General features: G+C 43.4%; 1 protein-coding gene and 1 non-coding gene across 6 annotated transcripts in view; both read left to right on the top strand.

Annotated features, from left to right (window-relative positions):
* The window catches only part of CKAP5 (cytoskeleton associated protein 5), a 119,218-nt gene that overhangs the window by 75,125 nt on the left and 16,876 nt on the right, over positions 1 to 27,217 (top strand). For all 5 annotated transcript variants that reach the window (XM_061610911.1, XM_061610912.1, XM_061610913.1 and 2 more), the window contains 13 exons: positions 3,400 to 3,549; positions 3,931 to 4,134; positions 4,604 to 4,739; positions 6,061 to 6,254; positions 8,928 to 9,100; positions 10,759 to 10,932; positions 11,897 to 12,017; positions 14,151 to 14,330; positions 15,053 to 15,240; positions 23,851 to 23,926; positions 24,908 to 25,096; positions 25,630 to 25,767; positions 26,962 to 27,045. In XM_061610911.1, coding sequence (XP_061466895.1) covers positions 3,400 to 3,549; positions 3,931 to 4,134; positions 4,604 to 4,739; positions 6,061 to 6,254; positions 8,928 to 9,100; positions 10,759 to 10,932; positions 11,897 to 12,017; positions 14,151 to 14,330; positions 15,053 to 15,240; positions 23,851 to 23,926; positions 24,908 to 25,096; positions 25,630 to 25,767; positions 26,962 to 27,045 — 2,007 coding nt within the window. The remainder of the gene's footprint in view (positions 1 to 3,399; positions 3,550 to 3,930; positions 4,135 to 4,603; positions 4,740 to 6,060; positions 6,255 to 8,927; positions 9,101 to 10,758; positions 10,933 to 11,896; positions 12,018 to 14,150; positions 14,331 to 15,052; positions 15,241 to 23,850; positions 23,927 to 24,907; positions 25,097 to 25,629; positions 25,768 to 26,961; positions 27,046 to 27,217) is intronic.
* LOC133378656 (small nucleolar RNA SNORD67) lies at positions 12,078 to 12,188 on the top strand. The gene has a single exon (XR_009761089.1). It is a non-coding gene; the product is annotated as a small nucleolar RNA SNORD67 (small nucleolar RNA).

The raw sequence follows: 27,217 nt of genomic DNA, 5'->3' as shown, positions 1-27,217 counted from the left end.
GACTATTAAATACATTCTAACTCGGTGGCGCAGAGTGGTAAGCGGCGGTAACGCAGCCGAAGCTCTGCTTATGGCCGGAGTTCGATTCCAACAGAAGGAGGAAGTCGAATCTCCGGTAAAAGGGGTTGAGGTCCACTCAGCCTTCCATCCATCCGTGGTCGGTAAAATGAGTACTTGGCATATGCTGGGGGGTAAAGAAAGGCCGAGGAAGGAACTGGCAATCCCACCCCATATATACAGTCTGCCTAGTAAACATCACAAGACGTCACCCTAAGAGTCGGAAACGACTCGCACTATAAGTGCGGGGACACCTTTACCTTTTTAACTGGGGACAAAACAGTTTAAAATTAATGATTTGTGTATTAAATAAAATTAAACTTAAATGCTTCAACTGTCGCATCAGACCGCCAAATGTCAATGCCCCCCTAATGAACCCAAACGCCCCCCCTAAAGTTTGTAGTCACGCCAACGCCTCCTGAAAGGCTGTAACGCCCCCCAGGAGGGCGCTACTGCCCATGTTGGGAATCACTGATCTTTATTGTTAGAAGATGGGTCCTATTTACATATTTTTGAACCTTTGTTGTTATGTGCCTTCAAGTCTATTACGACTTATGGCGACCCTATGAATCAGCGACCTCCAAGAGCATCTGTCACGAACCACCCTGTTCAGATCTTGTAAGTTCAGGTCTGTGGCTTCCTTTATGGAATCAATCCATTTCTTGTTTGGCCTTCCTCTTTTTCTACTCCCTTGTTTTTCCCAGCATTATGGTCTTCTCTAGTGAATCCTGTCTTCTCACTATGTGTCCAAAGTATGATAACCTCAGTTTCATCATTTTAGCTTCTAGTGATAGTTCTGGTTTAATTTGTTCTAACACCCAATTATTTGTCTTTTTCGTAGTCCATGGTATGCGCAAAGCTTTCCTCCAACGCCACATTTCAAATGAGTTGGTTTTTCTCTTATCCGCTTTTTTCACTGTCCAACTTTCACATCCATACATAGAGATCGGGAATACCATGGTCTGTATGATCCTGACTTTACTGTTTAGTGATACATCTTTGCATTTGAGGACCTTTTCTAGTTCTTTCACGGCCCTCCCCAGTCCTAGCCTTCTTCTGATTTCTTGACTATTGTCTCCATTTTGGTTAATGACTGTGCCAAGGTATTGATAATCCTTGACAAGTTGAATGGCCTCATTATCAACTTTAAAGTTACATGACTCTTCTGTTGTCATTACTTTAGTCTTTTTGACATTCAGCTGTAGTCCTGCTTTTGTGCTTTCCTCTTTAACTTTCATCAGCGTTCATTTCAAATCATTACTGGTTTTTGCTAGTAATATCGTATCGTCTGCTTATCTTAAATTATTGATATTTCTCCCTCCAATTTTCACACCTCCTTCATCTTGGTCCAATCCTGCTTTCCATATGATATGTTCTGTGTATAGATTAAACAAATAGGGTGATAAAATACACCCCTGTCTCACACCCTTTCCTATTGGGAAGCAATCGGTTTCTTCATATTCTGTCCTTGCAGTAGCCTCTTGTCCAGAGTGTAGGTTGCGCATCAGGAGAATCAGATGCTGTGGTATCCCCATTTCTTTTAAAGCATTCCATAGTTTTTCATGATCTACACAGTCAAAGGCTTTGCTGTAATCTATAAAGCACAGGATGATTTTCTTCTGAAATTCCTTGGTTCGTTCCATTATCCAACGTATGTTTGCGATATGATCTCTAGTGCCTCTTCCCTTTCGAAATCCAGCTTGGACGTCTGGCATTTCTCGCTCCATATATGGTAAGAGCCTTTGTTGTAGAATCTTGAGCATTACTTGCATGGGATATTAAGGCAGTAGTTCGATAATTACTGCATTTCCTGGGGATCCCCTTTCTTTGGAATTGGAATATATAGTGAACACTTCCAGTCTGTGGGCCATTGTTTACTTTTCATATTTCTTGACAAACGTTTGTCAAAATTTGGACAGATTCAGTCTCAGTAGCTTGTAGCAACTCTATTGGTATGCCAACTGTTCCTGGTGATTTGTTTCTTCCAAGTATTTTAAGAACAGCTTTCACCTCACATTCTAAATTTTCTGGTTCTTTATCATACGGTTCCTCCGTGAATGAATCTGTCATCCGGGCATCTCTTTTATAGAGTTCTTCAGTGTATTGCTTCCATCTTTTATTTCATCTTGATCAGTTAGTGTATTCCCCTGTTGATTATGCAACATCCCTACTCTTTGTTTAAATTTCCCTTTCATTTTTCTAATCTTGTGGAATAGGGCTCTTGTTCTTCCCTTTTTGTTGTCCTCTTCTATTTCATACAGTAACTATTGTAATAGCTCTCTTTGTCCCTACGTATTAGTCGCTGTATTGTTGCATTTAGGGTTCTGGCAGTGTTTCTATCTCCTTTTGCTTTTGCTTTCCTTCTCTCTTTAACCATTTTAAGAGTTTTGTCAGTCATCCATTGAGATTTCTCTCTCTTTAACTAGAGGTATTGTCTTTTTGCATTCTTTCCTGATAATGTCTCTGACTTCAGCCCATAATTCTTCTGGTTCTCTGTCAACTAAATTTAATGCCTCAAATCTGTTCCTTATTTGATGTTTATATTCTTCTGGGATGTCATTTAAATTATATTTTGGCATTATGATTGCTTTGTAGTTCTTCTTTAGCTTTACTCTGATTTTCGATATTATCAGTTCATGATCTGTACCGCAGTGTGCTCCTGGTCTTGGTTTTGCAGAAAGTACTGCTCTGTCTTCTGCTACCAATTATATAATCAATTTGATTCCTGTATATCTGGTGATGTCCATGTGTACAGTCGGTTGCTCAAAAAATGTGTTTGCAAGAAACAAATTATTGGCTTTACAGAATTCCGTAAGTCTTTCTCCTGCTTTGTTTCTGTCTCGTAAGCCCTATTTCCCCACAATTGCTAGTTCTTCTCATCTTCCAGCACTATCTCATGTTGTATTTTGGATACTCTGTTCATAGGGTTTTTGTGGCAAGAGATATTCAGAGGTGGTTTACCATTGCCTTCCTTTGAGTTTGGATGCATCTTAGTCTGGTGTCTCAACTTTGACCATTCCACCTTGGGTGCCCCTGCTAGGTGTTTAGCCTCTTGGTCTAGACTCCTGACGGCATTGCTGTTTGCCTTTTCAACACACTCAACCCCTAACCCTCACCACATTAAGATGTGCATCCTAAAGGGTTTTTTGAACCGAAACAGTATAACAAAATGAAATGTTGACAAACAAGTAAATCGTTACAGATTTTTTTTAAAAAAATGAGCAGTCTTCTTTTCCCATGGACATATGAACTCTAGCCTTGAGATGAATTCTTGAGCCTTAGGAATTGAAGATTCTGATTTTCACATTTTCTCTTGAGTGCAGTGTTATTTTCCCCCCACAGGTTTTGAAATGGAACTTTACTACTCCTCGTGATGAATACATTGAGCAGCTGAAGACTCAGATGTCTAGCTGTGTTGCCAAGTGGTTACAAGACGAGATGTTCCATTCAGATTTTCAACACCACAACAAAGCTCTCGCTGTAATGGTTGAGGTGAGAAGAATGGTTTTATGATTGTAGGTGAAGGATTATAGCAGCAATGCCGGTGGTGAAAGTATAAATGAGCACACTAGTTTTGGAAACGCCCTATTAAATGTAGAGCCCTACATAATACTCTCATAAGGACAGTGCAATTAGTATCAGCTTCCCAGTTTTCTCATCTAGGCCTTGTGCAACAGGTGTTTGCAATGTGGTTAATTATGAGAGCTAATGCAAGGAGCTATTATGCATGCATGAGACAGCCATGTTTAGAGCTTCTGATTCCAGGAAGCCTACCTGGTAATCATTTGGTTAATCATATGACTCTTTCCTATATTTTCTTGTAAATACTGCCTTTTTGTCAGAATTTGACATTGCAGTCTACTTTCTCTCAAGCACTTGGAGAGTGAAAGGGATGGAGTTATCGGCTGTCTGGATCTAATCCTGAAGTGGCTCACTCTGAGATTCTTTGACACCAACACAAGTGTCCTGATGAAGGTCCTGGAGTACCTCAAGCTGCTTTTTGCCATGTTGAACCAAGAAGAGTACCATCTTACTGAAAATGAGGCCACCTCCTTCATCCCCTATCTTATCCTGAAGGTATCCAGATCTGGCAAAGGTGTGAATAGTTGCTTAAGATAAGGCTTCGAAGTGCAGCTGGGGAGGAAAAGCTTTGAGCCGTCACACACACAATACACCGAGCAGGGGTCCCTCTAAGCTCTGGAACAAGCAGGACCAGAACTGGAAGACAGTTACCCTTCTAGCCAACAGGAGCAAGGATTCTAATTTGCATAAGCTCTGCCTGTCAGAGCAATTGGTTGCAGCAACTCATACTAGAATAGCATTTTCCACTAATGTGTAGTATTAATTTTTCTCTCTGCTTGCTGCTATTCAGTGGTCCAGACCCCTGGGGTGCTCTTGTTTCCCATCCAGTAGAAGGCAAGGCACATTGTTTGTAAGAAAGATTGGCCCGGAGCTGGACTAGGAGCAATTTCCCTTCAGGCTAAGCATGCTGATGGTTTCTTCCTGATTCTGTAAATCTGCAAATATTTCCTCTTTCACCTTCCAGGTTGGGGAACCAAAAGATGTAATCCGCAGAGATGTCCGTACCATTTTAAATAGAATGTGCCTTGTCTACCCAGCCAGCAAGATGTTTACTTTTATTATGGAGGGGACAAAGTCAAAGAACTCAAAACAGCGGGCAGGTGAGATGCTTTAACACAACACACTGATTGCTAAAGTGTAGTACATATCAGGATAGGCTTACATGTACAAAAACAAAGGCTTGTGACACCTGTACGCTAAAAAAATTCTGGCTTAACCTTTTGTGGACTAGAATCTCTTTCATCATTAGATCATAGGAAGCTGCCTTCTACCCGGTCAGTCCATTTGTTCATCTAACTCAGTATTGCCTCCACTTGGATTAGCCAATGTGTTGTCTTCCGTATGTGTGACTAAAACTCCCGTGATCATTGGCAACTCTGGCTGGGACTGAGGGGAGATGTAGACCAGTGACATCCAGAGGGCACCACATTGCTTATCCCTGTTCTACGCTGACTGGCAGCAGCTCTCCAAGATTTTAGGCAGGGGCATCTCCCAGCAATACCTGACGATGCCAGGATATCCTGATATTGGTAAGCTGATTTTCACTTGTAGCAGGATTTTAAAAATCATTATCTGTATTCAGGCCACAAAAATTGAATATGTTTGAGAGAACTACAGAATAATCTGAACTAGCAACCATGCCTCAGCTCATGTCATGAGACTAATGCTGTCATCCAATGTTTATCTTGGTGACTGAGAGTCTTGTATAGTGTTGTTTTCTATGTATACAGGTGATGAGAGATTGTGAGATCACAGCAGTCAGGCAATCTGTATGGCCCACTTACTTACCCTTTAGTTGCAAGATTCTGGAGTGGGATGCAGTAACTGGTTTTTCTAGGGACAACAGCAAACCAGGCATGTGCAGTGTTGCTGTGTAGATTTGCCCTTGGCCACTAGCCTGCCGCATCAAAGGAGTATTGTGTACTTGGCATTGCCGACATGTCCAATGTTGTCAGTTTCAAAATAAAGATTTGAGTCTGGCATGGGAAAGGAAGGGCCTTTCAGTTTACTTGTTCATTGCATTTATATCCCTCCCTTCTCCCAAGGATCTCAGTATGGTGTAAATGATTGTTATCTTAAAAACACTCCCCTTAACAACTTAGTTTGGGGTTACTCAACCTTTCTGAAGAGAGGGTTGTATCAAGAATTAGTCATATACAGAGTAGACCCCTGGACATAACTAACTTAAGGACTGTTTGTTTCAGTGGGTCTACTCTGAGTACAACTTAGCTGGATACAACTTTTTTTCCCCTTAAACGCATGGGGTACACAAATTACTATAAAGGATCCTATTTTTATTCATCATAAATTGAATTTTGGGTCTACAAAAGCATGGGCAAGTGTTGTACACTGCATATTTTTGTGCACCTAATGGGGATAGCCTTTTGTTTTCATGGATGTCTGTTTCTGTGTTTTCCTTAGAATGCTTGGAAGAACTGGGTTGTCTAGTTGAATCATATGGCATGAATGTGTGTCAGCCAACTCCAGGGAAAGCCTTGAAGGAAATGGCAATTCATATTGGTGACAGGGACAACACTGTCAGAAATGCTGCACTCAACACCATTGTAACAGTTTACAATGTGCATGGGGATCAAGTGTTCAAACTGATTGGAAATGTAAGTAAGGCAATACTAAAATCTTGAATGTTTAGTGGGTCACTCAGATGATGGAATGAATGAAGAGCCATAGCCAAGCTTCTCTGGGCAGTTAAGGTTAATGCTGAGAACTGTGTTTGAATGTCAAGAACTAATATATTGCAGTTTAGGTTTATTTTTAATTGTTAATTCCAAACTCTGGAATGGCTATGAATTACAAAGTACTGCAGGAATAAATGCTGTCTTTTTTGTAAGGGATGTGTTTTTATAAATAGCAGTAACATATGCAAGAGTAGTTTGGCTTCTCCATTTGCTTTGAGCCTTTTGGTTCAAAAAACGTTAAGAGTACCAGGGCAGGAAGGCATTGAAGGAAGTCGTATCAGTCAGAGGAGAAGGCAGATACATATGCTAAAAATAGCACTCAATGTTTTCTGTGATTCACTTCTGAATTGAGAGGTGTTTTGGGAGTAATGGAAGCACCCTGAATGCCCTAATTGTACTATGCAAAGAAAGTAGGTTGGTTTCAAAACTGGCCAAGGAATTTGGAGGACAATGGTATTAAGTTCAATTTAGCCCCATGGTTTTGTAGCATAGTTATATATGCAGGAAAAGATACATTAAAATTGGTCCCAGATCCTCTTGAAAAGTACCTGCAACAACCACTTCATGGTTTCATCTGAGATGCCACCTGGCAGATTGGGTGGGCGGGGGCAGTTGTGTACAGTTAACTGAAGGAAGATGTCAGTGTCCAGGGGAAGTGATTACCTTCAGTCTTTGGTTCTCTTTAGTCCATTACTGCCTTTTCCATCCCTAATTAGGATGATATGAGGGCATTGAAGGGGATTGCTTTGAATGTCTGACTTCTCTAATACAATCCAACTCCGCAGGCATTTTCGTACCAATGAGAGAGGATCTTGGTTTCGAGGTCTTAGTCAGCTAACCCTGACAAGACCTCCTATTTGGAGATTAGAAAGACAGTTCCAGGATTCTTAGATTGTCTATCATGTATTGGTTATCAAAGTATTCTGCTTTATAAGACATATAATAGTTTCTTGAAAGTTCATTTTGTGGCGATGTGAGCAATGAATCTTTAGAGACTTAACATTCACAAGTATCTGGTGACGGATTTGAACAAAGGGCATAATTACAGATCAACGTAGTGGCCATCAGTAGTATCTCTCACTCTGATAAACCTGAAAGCATAATAGAAATCCAGCAAGGCTTGCCACATTAGTGGACAAATTCACCTGGATCCTAAATGTAGTTAGCTAATTGAGAAGTACTTGAAAACATTACTAGAGCAGAGTGAAGTCTTACCTGGGCAGTTGAAAGGAACTGAAGCTGATGCAGTGTGAAATATTGCACTCAGTTCGTTTGGACAGGGTAGCTTGAAGTATCTCTTCTTGGGCATTCAGGAAACTGTGGTTACCACTGATTCTGAACTTTGATGCCCTTCCCAAATGTTAAGCTTTTAAGAAGTTAACTTGTGGTAAAATGCTTTACTATTTGTTGCCACCCTTTGTCATGTAGATCACATTGTCAATTGGGAATTGACAATACTATATTTTATTACTAAAAGAGCTATTCCTTATGGAAAGCTTGTAACTTGAGTGCTTAATTTCCTGTATGTTTCCTAGCTCGATTCAAGGTGCTGGTTTTAACCTATAAAGCCTTACACATCTTGGGACCACAATACCTGATGGATCGCCTTTCCCGATACGAACCAACCCGTACACTATGCTCAACGTCTAAGGCCCTCCTCCGGGTGCCTACTCCGAGGGAAGCTCGGAGGGTGGCAACAAGGGAGAGGGCCTTCTCAGTGGTGGCCCCCAAATTATGGAATGATTCCCCTGACGAGGTGCGCCTGGCGCCATCACTGTTAATCTTTTCGGCACCAGGTCAAGACTTTCCTTTTCTCCCAGGCATTTTAGCATGTGTTTTTAAATAGTTTTAATTGTTGAAATTGTTTTTAAAAGATGTGTTTTAAATTTGTATATGTGTTTTTAGGTACTGTAAACCGCCCAGAAAGCTTCGGCTATGGGGCGGTATATAAATACAATAAATAAATAAATAATTAGATTGTCATTTACATGTTGCCCGCAATTAGACACTTCACAAAATTATACGGCCTGGCTTTTGCGTGCTTAATCTGATAGAAGGTTCGTCTCAAAATATGGCAAAAAGATGATTTTCAGGTCTTTTTTTAAAAAAAAAACAAGGAAAGTAGGCAAAGGAGATAAATCCCAGTAAGCATGTTTTTTCTAAAATTTAAGCTGTAGAAACGTTCTACAGAATGTGTTGGCAGACATTCCTGTTCCATTGGCTCAAACTATATAATGCTTCAGTAAGCAGGCAAGTTTTCTTTGGAATCAAAATAGTTCTACAAAATTGCTGCCTTTCCAAACTCCTTTCACCTGTTTTCCAAACTGGACTGTGCATCCTTCATAACACTGTAGAGGATGGTGTTGACATTTCTTTTAATTAAATACCAGACTGCCTGTTGCTCTTTCATGTTTAATTTGTCTTGGTATACTTTATAACTAAACAAAATCTAAATACTGCAATAGGAATAACTGCTAAGTACAGAAACCAGGCTTAGGGTGAGCTGCATTGTAAATCTAGTACTTCCCAGGAACACCAGAGCTTTGGCATCAAAACCTGTCATGACACTGAAAAGTTGATGCTCTTCTACAGCTTTCTGAAAAAGACATGAGCATGTTGGAGGAGCGAATAAAGCGGTCTGCTAAGAGGCCAAATGCCACTTTAGGGAAGCAGGTGGAGGAGAAACCACTGCGAGTTCAGAGTGCCAGTGTGAATGCTAACATGCTGCGGAAAGGACCAGCTGAAGACATGTCTTCCAAACTCAAGTATGTAAGGTGGCAAAATGCGATGTTTGCCTGACATTTTCATAGTCTGTGCTAAAAACATACCTTGCTGTTTGTTGCCTTGTGTTTGTCTTTTGATTTAATCATCAATGTCTACATGTGTCACAAACTGCAAAAATACTGCAAAGTGAAATGTTTGAACCTTACTTCATTTGTTTTGTCATGTCTTGAATGCTTTCTAAATGGTGTTGTGCCTTTTTTCACTGCTTCTCCATGGACAGAATTATGTATCGCACTTATAGGATGTAAGTACTGACCACTAAGTCCTTAGTAGCAAGGCTCTTATAGCTTTGTCTTAATTTTCCTATGCCCTAATCCTAACATACTTGAGAATATGTCCCACTGATTTCAATGCAACAATACATAATAAGTGTGCTGTCTGGGAATCCTGGCTTCAAGTTCCATCTCTGCTGTAAAATTCATTGTGTGGTGTCAGGCAAATTGTGATCTCTTGGGTGCAATTCTGTTTTTAAAATAATACCAGTAATAGTTGCTTGCCTCTTGGGGGTATTATGAAGAATCACATCAAGGCTGTATAGAACTCCTCTTGAATTGAAAGTGGTGTATGGATGGTTAGTAACCTAACTCACTTAGATCTGGCTGACCCTAGTTTCCTGGATATGTCAGGGCTTAACTATTACTAAAATAGTTAAACATTGAAATGTTCAGGAATCTGACTAGTATTAGCTGATATGTTGTAAAACTGAATTGCTTAAACCATCCGAGTGCTGAGTAGCTGATAAGATATTTGGGATACTTGGTTGTTACGCTACTGAACAGCCTCGATTACTTCAGATGCTTGTATAGTGAAACTATGATGCAAATTTATGCTTGAAACCCTTTCTGGAAACAGAATGCTTCTTGTTCCTAATGCCATGTGCAGGCAGGTGCTAGCAAAATAGGCATAATGGGGAGTAGAACTTGGAGGGTATGAAACTCACTGTGAGATGATTGATAGGATATATTTACTGTGATGTCTTTTCCCTATAAGGAATGATTTGAATAATGAACTCGTCAATACTATTTCACTGTCACACATCAGCTTACCATGATGTACTACTGTGTGTCTTTGCTGCTGCTGCGAGGCCTGTAGTTGTTGTGGGAGAAGCCAGCAGCACTTAAGCGAACTTGCTAGAAGTTGTGCATTACCAACATCTAGCGTAATTGCTAATGGGGCTGAATAGAATTCCTTAGTTAAGTTGATATGAGAGCTTAGAGACCACCAGTGGATGCTCATGTGTTCATGTTTGGATTGTTGCATTCAGCCATAATAACTAGGGGTTCACAAAAGTTAGCTTGGCTTAATAGCCAACTATTTTTTTGCGGTCATTGTGGACCTCTCCCCCAAATCCTGCAAAAGTTAAGAGAGGAGGAGAAACTCCTTTCCTCTCCTGAGTTCACCGTGAACTGCAAAGAACTTGGGGAAGGGATGGGTGGTTTCTTTGACTTAGTATTGATTTGAGCCTTCTACAAAATCCCAGAAAGAAGGGAGAGAAATCACTCTTCTCCAGAACTTGGAAAGATAATTTTGTGCTGGGTGTATGGGACAGAGCGAGGGGCAGTCGCCACTGGTGATCTGGTTAGTAGGTTGGTGGAACCCTGATAATAATATTTTAAAAATGCTTTTTTGGTTTCTGTAGCCAAGCCCGTAACATGAGTGGCCACTCAGAGACAGCACATGCAGTTCCACGGGAGTTCCAGCTGGATTTAGATGAGATAGAAAATGATAATGGCACAGTACGATGTGAAATGCCAGCACTTGTCCAGCACAAACTGGATGATATATTTGAACCAGTCTTGATCCCTGAACCCAAGTGAGTACAGATGGAGGGCTACTAATGGGATAGCTTGGGGTGGGGGTGGGCCTGTATATATATGTGTTAGGTATATCTATCTCCTATATGAAGCAGCTATTTCTTATAAAATACAACCAAGTTTCTAGCAGCTTTGATTTCAGGGGAGAGAGTTTAAAATATGGGAACGTTCAGTCCTAAGCCTCAAACTGGGAAGGCATTCAGAATTGCTGAACTTCATATAGTGGCTTACTCTTTTAAACATCATCCCCCTTCCCCTGAATATTTTTGTATCTCCATGTGCACAATGTCTTTTTCTCCCTTCACTACTAACTTAATTTTACCTGCAGTATGTTGAGAGTGGTGTGCATTAAATATGACATTGAGCAAGTATGGAACTTTACACTGGGCATCCTGAGATTGGTATGGTTCTCATTGAGAAGAGATGGCATATTTTTTCTTTTTTGATAGCTAAGGTAAAGATTGAGGGTTGGGGAAGGGGGTACGGCATCTTAAAGCTTTTTGTGGATGGTACAATCTCCTGTTCTTTTTGTCCTTGCTGTGAAAAGTTCAAATTCTTTGAAAGTTTGAGTCTTGGAATCAGAATACATGATGAAAATTCCAAGATTTATGAAGATAAAATGTTGATACAAGGTTTTGTGATTTACTTTGGCAAATACACGCAGCCCTTGTTGAAAGAGAGCCAGACATGGCTCTGTGGACAATATGCTAGGAGAAGTGAGATTATTGTCTGTAAAGTAGCTATATTGTGTAACAGTTAAGGCATTGAGTGATCCATAGTATCAGTGCATTATCAAGGAAATTGTAACAAATCAATTAGCTGCTTTCTGTGTAAAAAAACCGAGATGCTTTTAATCCGGAATGGCTGGGGTTGACAAATTACTTTTAACATTTCGCCTCAAAGATACCCATGTGACTATTAAAGCTGCAACCCTTTAAGCCTTAATATTATTTCTCCACTCAGGATCCGTTCTGTCTCTCCACACTTTGATGATATGCACAGTAACGCGGCTTCCACCATCAACTTTGTCATCTCCCAGGTAGCCAGTGGTGATATCAATACTAGTATCCAGGCTCTAGCACAGGTAAGTGGAGGTCCTTCTAGTTGGCAGCTACATCACATTAATAGGGGTCAGCAAGTGACTTGCGAGAGTGATGAGTTGCACATTTGGTGGAGCTGAGTGTCGGGTGACACCAGTGCCACTCAGAACCTCCCTGGTGACAAAGCCAAGTGCACAGGGGCCATCTGACTCGCTGCTCAGAAAAAAATGCTAGTGCAAAATCAGTCTTTCCCAGGTGAATGTCAAATTCTTACCACCCCAAATGTAGACTGGCTTAAGCTGACTGGGTCCTCTTTGCTTGTTGAGGGGACAAAGGCCAGATCAGGCAGGCTTGTTTGCCAAAGATAAGGATGCCTTTTCCTTCATATTTTTCACTTACTCCTTTCATATTTAGTAGTGGCTTTTGAAATCTTGAAAGATCTGATCCTTCTGCCTCAGTGTCCTGCCACTGTGTCCAGGCTTGGGGAAATGTAAGTCATAACTCTGATTCCTGCCTTACTGTCCCCCATACATTCCAACCAGTGTGGGGCAAGTCATCCACCTTGAATGAAGGATAGATGAGAAGTCCAAGAACTGCAATTGCATTTTCTTAGCTGACTCTCTTCTAATAATGAATCAAAGCAGCACATGCTTATGAGAATGAAATGGATCCCTTGTGCATGTCTGAGGCAGACTCTTCCAGGTTGGTGTAATAGGATACACTAAGGATGGAAAAAAATAGAGAGATAAAAAAAATACAGAGGAGGGCAACAAGGATGATCGGGACTAGAAACCAAGCCCTATCAGGAGAGACTGAAAGAACTGGGTATGTTTAGCCTGGAGAAGAGAAGGCTGAGGGGAGATATGATAGCACTCTTCAAGTACATGAAAGGTTGTCACACAGAGGAGGGCCGGGATCTCTTCTCAATCATCCCAGAGTGCAGGACACGGAATAATGGGCTCAAGTTGCAGAAAGCCAGATTTCGACTGGACATCAGGAAAAACTTCCTGTTAGAGCCATGCTTTGATTTGGATTCCTGCATTGAGCAGGGGGTTGGACTTGATGGCTTTATAGGCCCCTTCCAACTCTACTATTCTATGATTCTATGAGATAGCCAAGTGGCTGTCCTGTAAACATCTTCCAGAGAAGTCTTTGTGAAAAGGCCAAGAGATAGCTATACTACGCAGTGAGAAATTCATAGCCACTTCCTATTCAGTTCTGTAATATTTACTACCTGAGGCATATTTCTTCAGTACCTGAACATTGGAACATCTTTTTCTTTGATATAAGCTATTTGCTTTCCTACTTGATATTTTGGAGATTTTTTGCCTCCATTATTGTTGGTGTTGATCCTTTGGTATCAGTACTGTGGATGGTGATGTGTTCTGTCTATTGCAAGAGTGTCTAACCTGTGACTCTCTCCAGATGTTTTCAGCTTTAACTCCCATCATCCCTGAAGATTGGCTGTCGTGGCTGGGGTGAATGGGAGTTGTCATTAAGCAACATTTGGAGGGCCACAGGTTAGCCATCCCTGCTCCTAGAGGAACAAGGTACCAAACCAATCAGTTCAAACCTATCCATCCTGTGAGAGAAGAGTTTAAATCCGATAGTTGTGTCCTCTGGATAGGATAAATTAAAAAAAAAAATCCAGGAAGACAACCTTTTATTTTTTAGTTTTTTCCAGTTCTGGGAACTTCTAAGCTTCTGCAGAGAATGCTGTGTGAGTATAGTTTAGTATCAGATGGAACCTCCATTGGGATAGTTACATGCATGCAGCGTGTTGCAGTCATGGCACAGTTGTCACGAATGAAGAAAATGAGCCAACACAAGCTATTGTAGCATCACTTTTGGATTGTTAATTAATTCTCTGAATGCAGTTACTGCATATATGATGTGCTTGGTTTGTAAAAAATCTAATGTTGTTCTCTAAGGAAGCATACATAGTGACTAATGGTATATTAGAAAATGGGAAAACTGTTCTATATGTAAAAATTTCCAGAGGGATGATCACGTTAGTTTGTTGCAGCAAAAACAAGAAAGAGTTAATATGTTATGTTAATGTGTGAATCTTTAAGGTGCCACACAACTTTCTTTGTGCTATTTATGGAAATAAATTGATGCCAAGATTATAGACTTGCTGTACTATTTGGAAAAAAAATGTTTGGGTTTCTCTGCAGATTGATGAGGTTTTGAGACAAGAGGACAAAGCAGAAGCTATGTCTGGCCACATTGATCAGTTTCTAATAGCTACATTCATGCAGCTCCGGCTCATTTACAATACGCACATGGCTGATGAGAAACTGGACAAGGATGAGATAGTCAAGTTGTACAGCTGCATAATTGGAAACATGATTTCGGTAGGTAAGGCATTTTGTCTGGGGAAACATAGAGCCAGTACAACTGGCAAAACTAATTCATCATGCATTTAGTTTCTTTTGTGCTGTGCTGGACAACTGCTTTTTAAGGTGGGTAGAAACTAAAGTTTGACTTTTTTTTTCTTTTTCTTTAACATTTTAAAGGTTCTCTGCATGAAAACCCTTGGATGGATCTGCCTGCAATTTGGCAGGCTTAATCCACTCTGGAGGGGCCCCTTTGCCTTCAAGTTGCATCTATTTCTGTGAAAAGGGAAAAATGTTTTAGCAATTTTTAGATTCCCCATTATTCACTTATTCAAATTATATCCCACTCTTCCTCTGAAAGGAGCCCAGAGTGACACGTGGGGTGGGGTCAACAGAGCTTTGGATATAGCAGATTTGATTCAGACTTAAATAGCAAGTCTAATAGGAAAGACACAGAGTAGATATAAAATATCTGGTTGTTTCTCAACACTACAGATAAAAGGCAAATCTTGAACCAGTGCATACCCTACCTTTTATCACTATTTTTTATCATCATTCTTAATAAAAAGCTTCAGTGAGATGCATTACTATTATCTGCTACCCCCAAATCAGTAAGAATGTAGGTTTGTCTCTGTAATTTCTAGGTAGCAACAAGAAATGGAATTTTGGAGGGGTCATCTAGAATGCAGGGTTTTATTCTGAAAATACCTTGATAGCTAACGTTTGAATTCCATTGGCAGCTATTCCGAATTGAAAGCTTGGCCCGGGAGGCCTCTGCAGGAGTGCTGAAAGACTTGATGCATGGCCTCATTACCTTAATGCTGGATTCGAGAGTTGAAGATCTAGAGGAAGGCCAGCAGGTTATCAGATCTGTCAACCTCTTGGTGGTAAAGGTTCTGGAGAAATCTGATCAAACAAACATATTGAGGTAAATAAAACTGCTATGATCAAACGGCTAGTAAGTCCTTATCACTGCAGCTGTCTACCTCAAGGCTTAATGTGTGCTCCAATTTGTGCACTTGCTTGATGAGATATTATTGATCTTCATTGCTACAGTTATTTTCCATAGGAGGACTGCCATCATGCGGGTTATAGCTCCACCTATCGTCCGAAGGCAAGAATGTTTTTGAAGTCAAGACTAGGGGCGTCAGGCCCCTCCCACTCTCCAGTTCATTCTTGCCTTCGTACCGAACAAGTTTGAAATTATTGATAGCGTAGCTCATAGGATAAGTCTTTTGTTTTTTCTGTGTTTTGTGTGACGGTGGGAGATTTGTGTGTGTAGTCCTGTACGTTCCCTTCTCTGTCTTGTCTTGTTTAAATCCATTTGTTATCCCTGGGGAATTTCTTTAGAGGGGTCTACCTTTCCCGTGGTTTCTTTCCCCAGTAAGTTGCCTAACGGCGCTTTCGAGAGACTGCGGCTGCGGTTCTCTTCTCTGTGCCAGTGGACGCAGTTTTTATCCCAGGAGCTTGCGGCTGCAGCTTCCTGCTCTGCTCCGCCGTTTTTTCTCGTGCCTTCACGGCTTCACGTATATTCAGGAGCCCGCTGCTGTGGCTCCTGTGCCTCTCAGTTCCTCGCTTGCCGCCATCCCGGTTTCGGCTGCGGTTTTTTTCTGAGACGGCTTTTTCAAAACCTCCCCTCCAGGAGCCTGCGGCTGCGGCTCTCGTTCCTACCCGTTGAGCGGCTCTAATTAGGCATTTTTTGGAGGAAGCTCTTTCTATACTCCGCCTCCGGGAGCCCGCGGCTGCGGCTCTCCTGCCTGCCTTCTGAGCAGCCTTTATTACTGGGACTGTACTATGTTCCTCGACTCGTTTCGCTGCTTTAACAATCTCGCCGCAACGGTCTCCTGGGGTCCGCGGCTGCGGCTTACCCCTTTCCCCTGTTATTGCTTCAACGGCTACGGGGATTTAACTGGCTGGCCTGCATTTTTGGCAGAGTCTATCCCATTTAGATTTCAGGCTGCGATTGCGTCTCTCGGCTCCACGGCCGTACATCGCATTTGAGACTGTGCTCGGCAGCCCCCTTTTTAGTTCGCTGCTGCGCCTCAGTGTCCGCCATTGCTCCTTCTTCATACTCCGCCATTTTTAACTGCCTTTTTCCCGCTCTTTTTATGGGCGCCATTTTGTTTGTCCTTTTTTTTTCCCCCGCCCTTTCTGTTTAGCCTAGTCAGTACTAAACAAAGGGGAGTTTAGCTTGCAAGGGCTCCTCGTATGTGTGCTGCATAGGCTCCTACAGTTCTATTTCATCACTACAACTATTGGAACCGGTATTTTTGTGACTGTCTCCTCAAGGCTGTGGCTGTGCACCAGGTTGTCTGAACTGCACCTTCTGCCCCGTTCGTGGCCGTGTACTAAGGCTGTTGATACTGAGCACAAGCTGTTTGTACTGTACATTCTGCCCCACTCGTGGCCGTGTACTAAGGCTGTTGATATTGTGCAAAAGCTGTTTGGACTGTACATTCTGCCCCATCCGTGGCCGTGTACCAGAACTGTCTGAACTATGCATTCTGCCCCATTGTGGCCGTGTACCAAGGCTGTTGATACCGTACATTCTGCCCCATCTGAGGCTGTGTACCTACGTTGTTAACCCTGTACATTCTGCCCCATCCGTGGCCGTGTACTTAGCCATCTGCCAGTGCATTCTACCCCATCCGTGGTCGTGTACTGAGCCGGTTCGGGTCTGTATATTCTGCCCCATCCGTGGCTGTATACTGAAACCCATAGAGAATATAAGATGGCGGAACAGCCAGCGACGACTCAGACAGCCAAGCCGAAACTATCTAAGGCGGCCAAGCATAAGCACACATGAAAGCCGTCGCCAAAACCAAACATCTTTCCAGCCACAACAAACCTAAGTGCCCACGCTATGCCTCCGATGGAGCGGCCCAGGAGCAGTTAACGAATCTATTTCACTCTCCCACTGCTTCCTCCGACGAGGAAGACTTTGCTGGGTTCCCTGACTAACCGTCAGCCAGCCTCCCCCCACTTTACCACCTAAGGCTTACCCATTGTCACAGCCAGCTGGGCCGTCTCTACAAGCACAGCAATCTACATCATCGGGGCTGCAGCTGTCTCATGAGTTCCTATCGCAACTACAAGACATGCTGTCATTTTTCGCTCAAACACAGTCACCACTACAAGTCCCCGCCATACCTCAGCATAGTATGGACCACTATGGATGCAATGAGGCGAATCCCTCATGCTCCCCAAATCCTTTTGACATTGCCAGAGGCAGATTTATCGATGACGTTTCTTGTGGGGAGGAGTCGCCTTTTGCTGTGCAGGCCGAAGGAGACGAATGGAGTGATCATTCGGACCATGAGGAGGATACATCTTATCGCCTGTTTGACGCCTCAGATTATCAGCCTCTTGCTCGCAGAGTACTGAAAACCCTTGTTCTCCAAGCTACACAACCGGCACCTGCCGCTCCTGCAATTAAAGGGGCCAGGGTTTTGAAATCCCCCGCACCAACAGAACACTACCTGCCTGTGCCAGATCCAATTGCTAAACTGGCCAAGGACGAATGGTCTCATCCTTTACAAACTCACCGCTTTACCGCCATCGCGGACAGACTTTATTCCCTGGCTCCGGACTTTGCCAGCAAACTGGCCGTTCCCGGCATAGACAAGCCGATCTCCAGTCTAGTCTCTAAATCCCTTTTGCAGAGGGAAGGAGAATCGCATCTAAATGACACCACTGAGCGAAGACTGGACTTTGCCTTATGCAAAAACCATGAGGCCACCGCTTTCTCCATGCGAGCCTCTGCATCAGCTTCCATATTTTCCAGGGCAGCGATGATGTGGTTAGATGACGTCTTAGATGAACCTAGCCCCGATCCGGTCTTTCTGAGGAGGTCACTGGTGAAATTGCGTAAGACGGCAGCGTTTGTGGCTGATGCCACCCTGGATGCTAATCAGTTGGGTGCAAGAGCCATGGCAGCCCAGGTAGTCACTTGGTGGACCCTTTGGCTTCGTCACTGGCAAGCGGATTCTACAGCCAGGGTCAACTTGTCAAGGGCACCCTATTCCGGCTCCTTGCTGTTCGGCGATGAAGCACTAAAGGCTGTGCTTGTTGACCCTAAAGATGCTCGCCAAGCCTGTTTTGGCCACTGTCAGGAATGTCGATCGCAGACCTTTCCGACTCTTCACCTCATACCGCCCGATCCAGCCCTTTCAAGGAACGCGGCCCGGAGGACGAGGCCGCAAATTCCGTAATTATGATTTCCATCCCTTCAGGGGAACCTGGAACAGACGTTTCTCGGGCAGAAGTCAGTACCAAGGACGCAGAGGTACTTCAACGTCCTCATATAGGGGAGGGTCTCGTCAGCACAAACAGTACTGATGCGATACCGGTTGGGGGTAGACTCCTTCTGTTTGGAGACCATTGGCTACGTCTGACTCAGGTCTCCTGGATCAGAGAACTTTTTAGTTATGGCTATGCAATAGAGTTTTGGGCAACACCTCCAGACAAGTTTCATCCCTCCCCTTGTGCCAGGGCACCAGCCAGGCACTGCATCATGGACATAGCACCTCTTGGACATAGCAGCGATAGAGCCAGTCCCTATAACAGAGAGGTCAGAAGGAGTGTACTCCCTCCTATTTGCTGTGCCCAAACGAGATCTGTCATGGAGGGCGGTATTGGACCTCAAGTTCATTAACCGTTTCCTAAAGTACCGCAGGTTCAAAATGGAATCCCTCCACTCCATTACAGAGAGCATTCAAGAAGGCGACTTCCTGGCCTCTATCGACCTAAAGGAAGCTTATCTCCATGTGCCTATTTGCATAGCCCACAGAAAATTCCTTCGGTTTCCCTTCGGCCCCCAGCATTTTCAATATCGAGCGATGCCGTTCGGCCTGTCGTCTGCTCCGAGAGTATTTACCAAGGTGCTACTCATCCTAGTGGCTTACCTCCAGCTTCAAGGGGTGCACATCTACCCCTATTTGGACGATCTTTTAATACGGGCAAGTTCGAGGGAGCGGGCTCATCAACATCTAAAGCTCACGCTTCATGTTTTGCAGACCTACGGCTGGTTGGTCAATTTCAACAAAAGCCATCTACAACCAACCCAACACCTACAACATCTAGGGGCGATGTTAGACACCAAGCAGGCGATGGTGTTTCTATCCTCAGACCGCATCACTGCTGTCACAGACATCGCAAGATCTCTGATGCGCCAAGCGACTGCAGATGTCATGCTTCTAGCCAGAGCTCTCGGAATGTTGGTGTCCACCATCCATATTGTGCCATGGGCTCGCGCACATACTCGCCATCTTCAGTGGGTGTTGTTACCATTTCAGCAGGACATCGCCAACTCAAATCATCGAGTGATCCCCCTGAGCTCAGCACTGCGTCTGTCATTTCGCTGGTGGACGAGGATTCAACACCTCACCCAGGGCACTCCGTTCAAAGAACCCCGCAGGACTGTCATCACCACAGATGCCAGTCTCCTCGGCTGGGGAGCCCACTGCAACTCCCAGTTCGTTCAAGGGGTTTGGACCCCTGCAGGGCAGACTCAGAGCATCAATTGGCTGGAGCTAAAGGCTGTCCACTTTGCTCTGCTTCATTTTCAGTCTCTGTTCCCCTTGGACCATGTTCTCATTCAAGCGGACAACACATGTGCCAAATCACATTTAAACAGACGGGGGAACGAGGTCCCGTTCCCTGCAGAACCTAGCTCACCTCATCTTTGACTGGGCAGAACAAAACCTTCACTCCTTGAAAGCAGAACATCTCAGGGGAATCTGGAATGTGACAGCAGACTGGCTCAGCAGACAAGTCTTTCCAGGAGAATGGAAACTTCATCTGACTGTTTTCCATCTTCTCCAGCGTCGGTTCGGAGTCTTCTCAGTCGACCTGTTCGCCTCCAGTCGCAATTGCCAGCTACCCAGGTACTTCGCACGATATCTGGACACGACAGTGGAAGCGGTGGATGCTCTGTCACTACCGTGGCCAGATGGCCTATTGTACGCCTTCCCTCCAATACCACTGTTAGCCAGAACCTTGAGGAAGGCGCGACGCGAGAGGGCACAGCTGGTTCTGATAGCACCATATTGGCCTCGTCAACCGTGGTTCTCAGATCTCCTTGCTATGTCGGTGACGGATCCTTGACCACTCCCAGTCAGGCCAGACCTCCTATCCCAGGGCCCTGTATGGCATCAGGACCCCACTTGGCTCAACCTAACAGCGTGGCTTTTGAACAGGGACATTTGAGATTGGCAGGCCTGTCTGACACTGTTATTGACATTATCTTGGCCTCGAGAAGACCGTCTACCACTCGTATATATCAACATACTTGGGTGGCATTCTCCAGGTGGTGTCAGTCTCAACACCTCGATCCTTCCCAGCCCACTATACAACAGGTGCTACAATTTTTTCATAGGGGCCTTATGATTTATTTTATTTATTTTTATTTATTTATTTATTTTCATTTCTAGACTGCCCATAGCTAATAGCTCTCTGGGCGGTGTACAAAACGAGATTAAAATACAATATAGAATAAAATCAGTAACAAAGAGGAACACATTAAACTAAAACATTAAACATAAAACATTAAACATTAAAATGCCTGGGAGTATAGCCAGGTCTTAACCTGGCGCCTAAAAGAAAGAACCGTAGGCACCAGGCGTATTTCCTCCGGTAAGCTGTTCCACAATTCGCGGGCCACCACAGAAAAGGCCCTAGATCTAGTAACAGTCGTCCGGGCATCCTGGTGAGTTGGTACCCGGAGGAGGGCCTTAGATACTGAACGAAGTGAACGGGTAGGTTCATAGCGGGAGAGGCGTTCCACAAGGTATTGCGGTCCCACACCGTGTAAGGCTTTATAGGTCAACACCAGCACCTTGAATCTGGCTCGGAAACAAATAGGTAGCCAGTGCAAGCGAGCCAGGACGGGTGTTATATGCGCAGACCGATTGGTCCCCGTCAACAGCCTGGCTGCCGCATTTTGCACTAGCTGAAGTTTCCGAACAGTCTTCAAGGGCAGCCCTACGTAGAGCGCATTACAGTAATCCAATCTAGAAGTTACCAGAGCATGGACAACAGAGGTGAGATCATCACTGTCCAGATAGGGGCGTAGTTGGGCTACTGAGCGAAGGTGGTAAAACGCATTCCGTGCCACCAAGGCCACTTGAGCCTCGAGCGACAAGGAAGGGTCAAAAAGGACCCCCAAACTACGAACCTGTTCCTTCAAGGGGAGTGTAACCCCATCTAGAACAGGATAAACGTCCACCATCTGAGCAGGGAAAGAGCTCACCAACAGTGTCTCAGTCTTGTCTGGATTGAGTTTCAGTTTATTAGCTCTCATCCAGTCCATTATCGCGGTCAGGCAACGGTTCAGCACATCAACAGCCTCACCTGAAGAAGGTGAAAAGGAGAAGTAGAGCTGCGTGTCATCAGCGTACTGATGGTGACACACTCCAAAACTCCTGATGACCGCACCCAGAGGCTGCATGTAGATGTTAAAGAGCATGGGGGGACTTAGACCCAACACCTTACGTCAACATGCGTCCACTCTGTCAGTGTCCTCTGCTGGTGCTCCTATTGCCTCACATCCATTTATTAAACGTTTTCTGAGGGGAACCGCTCTACGCTCACCAGCTGTAGTTCACCGCTTTCCCTCATGGAGTTTGTCGAAGGTCCTGCAGGCTTTACAACACCCTCCGTTCGAACTCCCTTCGGACTGCGCCTTTACGTCTGTTGTCATTCAAGGTCCTGTTCCTGGTCGTGATTACCTCTGCGAGAAGAGTTTCAGAACTGGGCGCATTCTCTTCTGCCCGCCATCTCTGTGTCTTCCACAAGGACTCTGTTGTATTGAAGATTGATCCTTCCTTCTGTCCCAAGGTCGATTCAGTTTTCCATTGCAACCAGGACATTGTTCTTCCTTCCTTTTGTCCGAATCCTACCCATCCTCTCAAGAAGGCTTGGCATTCGTTGGATGTTCGGAGGGCTCTCAAGACCTACCTGTTCAGGACCCAGGATATACGCCGTTCTAAGTCTTTATTTGTATCCTTTCATCCACGTTCTATGGGGCATAAAGTAGCTAATTCCACCTTATCCCGCTGGTTGCATGCATGTATTGCCTTAGCTTATGAGTCTCTTAAGCTTCCAGTTCCAGCTAGTATAACAGCTCATTCCACAAGGTCAGCCGCTACTATGGCTGCTTTTGCTACCAACCCTCCTGTTGCTGACATCTGCAGAGCTGCTGTTTGGTCTACCCCACACTTGTTTATAAGGCATTATAAAATAGATCGTTATGCCTCTGCCTCTTTTGGCAGATGAGTGTTGCAACAGGTTCTTAATGATGATTAGGATGTGGGTGGTCCCTCCCTGTTATGGGCTGCTTTGGTACATCCCGCATGATGGCAGTCCTCCTATGGAAAATGGACCATTGGTCTCACCTGAAGGGTGATTTTCATAGGAGGACTGACATCACTACCATCCCAGTTGGAGGATGCCTAGATATTTTTCTGGGGTTGTTAAATATTCCTATTACGCTATTGTATTTAGATTTACTAGTGAAGTCAAGACTATTATTAATGTTATTTCGCTAAGTTAGAGTCATACTATTATGAATATTGCTGTTGTGTTATCTCTGCTGGTAGGCGCGTTGGCCTTTTCTCCTGCATTTTTAGATCTCTCTCTTTGGACTCGCTGCAAATGAACTGGAGAGTGGGAGGGGCCTGACGCCCCTAGTCTTGACTTCAAAAACATTCTTGCCTTCGGACAATAGGTGGAGCTATAACCCGTATGATGTCAGTCCTCCTATGAAAATCACCCTTCAGGTGAGACCAATGGTCCAATTACTGCCTTAGAATCACAGAATAATAAAGTTGGAAGGGGCCTATAAGGCCATCAAGTCCAACCCCCTGCTCAATGCAGGAATCCAGATCAAAGCATTCCCGACAGATGGCTGTCCAGCTGCCTCTTGAATGCCTCCAGTGTCGGAGAGTCCACTACCTCTCTAGGCAATTGGTTCCATTGTTAGATTTTCCTGCAAGACTGATGACTTGTTAATCTCTATAGTTCAGTAATCTGTCCTGTAGGAAGATCTGGAGGTACTGATCAAGTCTAACTAGGGTGGGCAGTCCTTTAGGCTTGGAGCCTGTACAGATCTTTGTGGTCTACGGATACAAATCTAAGATCCAGTCCAGTCTCCTGCCTGTAAATTACAGAATGATTTCAGGCCCTTTATCAGTATTTTTAATAATTTATGTCGTCTGTGCCTCTGTTTAATGCTATTCTAATTTTGGTAGTGCAGGGAGATTTGTTGTGTTAATGTTTTACTTTGTGTTTCATTTTTTTTTTACTTATTTATTGTAAACCACATGGAAAACTTAATGTTATGGGGTGGCATACAAATGTAAATAAAAATATAAAAAAATTAAATAGTAAAATAATAGTAAAGTACTGACCAGCTTCCCAATAGATAGCATGCAAGAAGTATATAACATTGTGAAAGAAGCTGAATTAGCCAATCAATCTGTGTTGTCCCGTGTATTTGTGGAGTTTGTATAGTTAATGCTACCACACCTCTTTGTCCTAGTGCCCTGCTTGTTCTTCTCCAGGACAGTCTGTTAGCAACGGCAAGCTCTCCCAAGTTCTCAGAACTAGTAATGAAGGTGAGTATGTGTATTGGTCTCTTTTTGTTTCATATTGTTTCAGTTTCCTATTGCACAGTGATTGTGTATTAGCAGACCTTCTCATTATAGATAATTGTAGACTTTTTACAAAAATGTGTGACTATTGGCTGTACTGTTAGAGACTGTAATATGAAAGTATAACTTAATGGGGCCTGATTTGCATATCTCATTAAACCATGGTTACAAACAAACTGTGGCTTAATGTGAATGTAGAGTGTGTTGGCTATGTGCTGCTAAAAAGTTCTTGCTGCTGTCCTCCCCGGTGCCTGCTGCTGCCGCACTGCTTGGAAACAAGCCAGACCTGCTGTGGAGTCCAAACTTGGGCTTTGGACTCGTGGTTTCTCTCCAACTAAACCACAAATGGTAGCCAAAGTTTGCTCTTGGCTTATGTCTTGCAGTTTGTTTTGGGGAAACAAACGACAAACCCAGGTTCAGACATCAGTGACAAGCCAGACTCTTGCGTTTGCCCGAATGCGTACTCTTCAAAGTATGAATGGGGGCAGGGGCATGCACATATCTTTGTGCCCATCATCTCTCTGCCCTCCCCAGTCCCTGACATTTCCCATCTTGTGTGGGGAAGTCTGCGGGAGGCTTCTACTTGCGTATCCAGAGTCCCTGATTTGCATAGAGGAGTATTCAATTGAATACAAGTAGAAGCCTCCTGCAGAGCTTCCCACACAACACGGGGAAGGTTGGAGACTGAGATGCGGGCTGTGACATGTGCAAGGACATTGTGCTTGTAAGCACACCCATGCCCCTTTCCATGCTTTGAGCATTCTCATGTTCAGGCATACACCTGAACATGCCCATAATGAGGGGATATTCAATACACACCAGTATTTTATATTATTTTAAGCTAAAATAACAAGTTTAGAGCTGACAGTCGTGGATGTGTAGGAGAACTTGCTTTGTCTTTGTGTTTATCAAAGAAACCAACTAGCTTTCTTCCCTTCCTCACAGTGTTTATGGAGAATGGTGAGACTTCTTCCTGACACTATCAACACTATCAATCTGGATCGAATCATGTTGGACATCCACATATTTATGAAGGTGTTTCCAAAGGAGAAACTAAAGCAATGCAAGAGTGAATTCCCAATAAGGACACTGAAGACTTTGATTCACACCTTGTGCAAGCTGAAGGGACCCAAGGTGAGAGCAAACTGCTTCAACCCAGCATTTTCAAACTGTGTTCCATGGAACCCTGGGATTACACAAAGCAGCTCAAGATGTTCCATGAAGAAAAAAGTTTCAGTGGTGGACAAGCAGCCATAATGTGCTGTTTCCATTGAGCTGCAGCCATGGGGATTAATGCATACTCAAGCAATTGTCCTGGGAATCTCTTCCCCTTTTCTCCTTCCCTCACCATGCTTTTCAAGGGTTAAATCAGTAGCAACCAACAGGGAAGATAAAACAACACCACATGATGCTACAGTTTACTGTGATGGAGGGAGGTACAGCCTCAGAACCAATCTCCTCCATGTTTTGACTGTCTTTTTAAAGAAATCAGTTTAAGATATGTTAAAACTGCCGCCCTGGTCTCCTACTGTGAGAAAGGGTGGAATATTATTATTATTTTATTATTATTATTAAAGTGAAATGTTCCATCACTGCAAAAAGTTTGAGAACCACTGCTCTAGAATAATGTATGATTTCTTTCTAAAAGGTATCACACTTTTTCTTAGATTTTAGATCATTTAACCATGATAGATAACAAGAATGAGTCTGAGTTGGAGGCTCACCTGTGCAAAGTGATGAAACACTCCCTGGACCAAACTGGAAGTAAATCTGACAAAGGAACAGAAAAAGGAGCTTCTCGCATAGTATGTATTCCATATTTTACCATTTGAAAGAAAATGGCCCTCAGATGTGAAGCTGGTCAGTTTGCTAAGCACACAATTGGAATATTTTCCAAATTGTGGTGTGTCTGTACTGCAAACAATTCAGAAGACTGAATAAGCTCTTAAAGTGTCAGTGTCCACTTGTAAAGGAGGAGAAATGTAGCATGATATACCTGTCTAGCCTTCCCCTTCCAGTTGGTTATGTGCTTTCCGAGAAAAGAGCAAGCTGTGTCAAGAGAAGTGGTTTGCTTTTTGGCAGAAGCTTTGACTCCTCCAGAGCAGTAATTTATTGAAAATCAAATCCATGCAAATTGGGTGTAGCACAACTGCCGGAAATTATAAAGAAGGTGCATTTTTCATTTAACTTCGTTGTACCTAGTACTTACAGTTGACTTATTCTCCTGACTGGTGTGTGCTTGTAGAATGGAGAATGATTATGCCTGTTGGCTTCCTTTTATATCAGCTGGTCCCCTAAATTGCTGGGTAGTAGGATTACTCTCTTTTTTCCTTGTTAAAAAAGACCTGAGGGTTAGGTTCGCCCTGAAACAGAATGTACAGACAGTGGAATATTTTTTGTGTGTATTTGTAAGTTCTTGTAGAATTGAATAGATGAAATCACAGGTTGTATTTCTGGGAGCAAGCCAGCTGAGAAGCAGAAGGGCACACATCCAATTCCACAATAATCCGGCTTGGGGTTGGATTCTCAGACAAGCCGAAGACTGACCATGTATCATTGTATGGTGGCAAAGCTGTATTGATGCATGTTCTTCCCAGTCCCATAATCCTTTGCCTCTAGGTCACCTAATGCATTCATGTTGGCCAGGGCTTGTCTTATTCTGCAAGACCTGGTAGAGTGCTTGACTACTGAGCAGCATGTCATTATAGACTTAGTGCCCGTTGGGGTTGACAGACTTTCCTAGTTGTGTAAAATGCACAGACCCTGCTGCTGACATAAGATGAAATTATCTGTAGTCAAGCAAATTAGAATGAGTCCTATCTGACTTCTTTTAGTATGTGAACAAACCTCTATTCTTCTTAGTTACAGTAACTTTGATAGTTCAGTCTGCTCTTACAAGCATTTCAAGACAATTTAGCTCTCCTGTTTATGAAAATGCTTCAAATGCTTTAAACTTTCACTCCTCTTTTTTGGTAATATGTCTCGATTTCTTTTTATAGGATGAAAAATCACTGAAGGCCAAAGTGAATGATATTTTAGCAGAGATATTTAAGAAAATTGGCTCTAAAGAAAACACAAAAGAGGTGAGGGCTTTTACCACCATGGTGGAAGATGAGAAATAGGAACATTGGTACTTATGAGAGGTAATTCCTGTTGAAGTGCGGAGGGTAGTCCGATTAGGCTTAACTCCTATCAGATCAAGAGTCAAGAAAAAATAAAGTTGACTTTTTTTCTCTCTTCTGGAGGAACTGTTCC

This window comes from Rhineura floridana, chromosome 2, assembly GCF_030035675.1.
Source record: "Rhineura floridana isolate rRhiFlo1 chromosome 2, rRhiFlo1.hap2, whole genome shotgun sequence".
Lineage (NCBI taxonomy): Eukaryota > Metazoa > Chordata > Lepidosauria > Squamata > Rhineuridae > Rhineura > Rhineura floridana.
This window is presented reverse-complemented; position numbering and strand designations above follow the sequence as displayed.